Below are 1,629 nucleotides of genomic sequence, written 5' to 3' on the forward strand. Positions count from 1 at the left end.
GGGATTCAAACCCGGTTCTCCCAGATAAGAGTCCGCACACTTAACCACTACACCAAACTGGCCGTCCAGAGGGAACTGGTTGGCCACTGTGTGAGATAGGAGGCTGGACTAGATGGACCCTCACTGGTCTGACCCAGCAGGGCTCTTCTGATGTTCTTCCTTATAAAGTCCATTCAACAGATATGCGGCCTTTGAATCGGCCACGTTTGGGAGTGGAATGCTGGGTGTTTAAAATTCACAGGGATGCATGGTCCTGATTCACAGGGAGCTGGATGCAGGCGGGGGGCAAAGTAACCCCATTGATTCCACCCTCCCCCCCCCAAAAGGGAGGCTGCATCTTTCTGTTGTTTCCCGACTGCATTTATACCCCACTTTTCTCCGCAATGGGGACTCCAAGCTGCTTACATCAGTCTCGTCTCCTCCAGTTTACCTTCACAGCAACTTTGAGAGTCACGTAACTAAGAGCGGGTGACTGGCTTCAGCCCCCCCCCCCCCCGCCAAAATGAGCTTCCACGGCAGTGTGAGGACTTGAATCTGGGTCTCCAGAATCCTCGCCCTACGCTCTACCCACTACGTCCCGCTGCCCCTTCCGCAGCAACTTCCAGTCCCGGGGCGGCTCCTTCCAGAGAAAGGAGTTAGCGCGATCCGGCAATCTCGTAGCGATAGTAGTAGACGTAGAACTGGAGGAGCTTGGCCAAGAAGGATGGGCTCTTCGCTCGGACCTTGCGGAAGCCCATGCCCTCGTACACCCGCTGAGCCGCCAGCTGCACCATGCTGGTGCCCAGCACGACCTCCTTGTAGCCGCGCTCCTGGGCAAAGCGGATGACGGTCCGGGTAAGCGCCTTGGAGAGGCCCCGGCCCCGGTGTGGTTTGGCCACCGACATGCGCTTCAGCTCCAGGGCCACGTCCTGTTGAGACGGGTCCTCCGGCTGGACGGCGGCCACCATGCCCACCACCTCCTCTCGGGACGTCACCACCCAAAAGCAACTGTCTTTGGCCTCCAGGTAGGTTTTCCGGATGTCCCCCATGTCCTCGGCGAGGGCGGCTTCGACGTATTCGGCCCAGATGCCCTTCATGCGCACCCAGCCCACGGCCAGAAGGGCCGCTACGACTCCACCGGCGAAGAGGAGAGACGCTGAGACCGCGTAGGCCACGTAGAAGATGGCCAGCAGCAGCAGGTGGGTCTGAGGGCACCGGAGAACGTGCCAACAGCCGGCCGGAGCGTGCTCCAGGATGCCGTGGGAGAAGATGGCGCGCACCGCCTCATAGTCCCGGTCCTCGTAGGTACGGATGTGGTATTCACCCATGACGAAGTCACATTCCTGTTGTGCTGGGAAACAGATCATAAGAACATAATGTAAGTGAAGCCGTGTTGACAGGCCAATGGCCCATCCGGTCCTACACTCTGTCATACAGTAGTCAAGCTAGGGTCCAAGAGGAGATCCACCAGTGGGAGCAGAACTCCAGAAGCCCTCCTGCTGTTGTACCCCCCCCACCAAGGACCAAGAAGACAGAGCATCACTACCCCAGACAACAGAACATAAGCCATGTTGGACCAGGCCAATGGCCCATCCAGTCCAACACTGTGTCACATAAGGACATAAGAGAAACCCTGTTGGATCAGGCCAA

The 1,629-nt window shown here is 58.2% G+C and overlaps 1 protein-coding gene across 1 annotated transcript; it reads right to left on the reverse strand.

Annotated features, from left to right (window-relative positions):
• Positions 1-344: 344 nt before the first annotated feature.
• LOC132577424 (putative N-acetyltransferase 8B) lies at positions 345-1,343 on the reverse strand. Its single transcript, XM_060247204.1, has one exon. It carries the CDS (start codon positions 1,305-1,307, stop codon positions 636-638), a length of 672 nt encoding a protein of 223 aa, XP_060103187.1. The 5' UTR covers positions 1,308-1,343; the 3' UTR covers positions 345-635.
• Positions 1,344-1,629: the final 286 nt, after the last annotated feature.

The sequence above is a fragment of the Heteronotia binoei genome, chromosome 9 (genome assembly GCF_032191835.1).
Source record: "Heteronotia binoei isolate CCM8104 ecotype False Entrance Well chromosome 9, APGP_CSIRO_Hbin_v1, whole genome shotgun sequence".
NCBI lineage: Eukaryota > Metazoa > Chordata > Lepidosauria > Squamata > Gekkonidae > Heteronotia > Heteronotia binoei.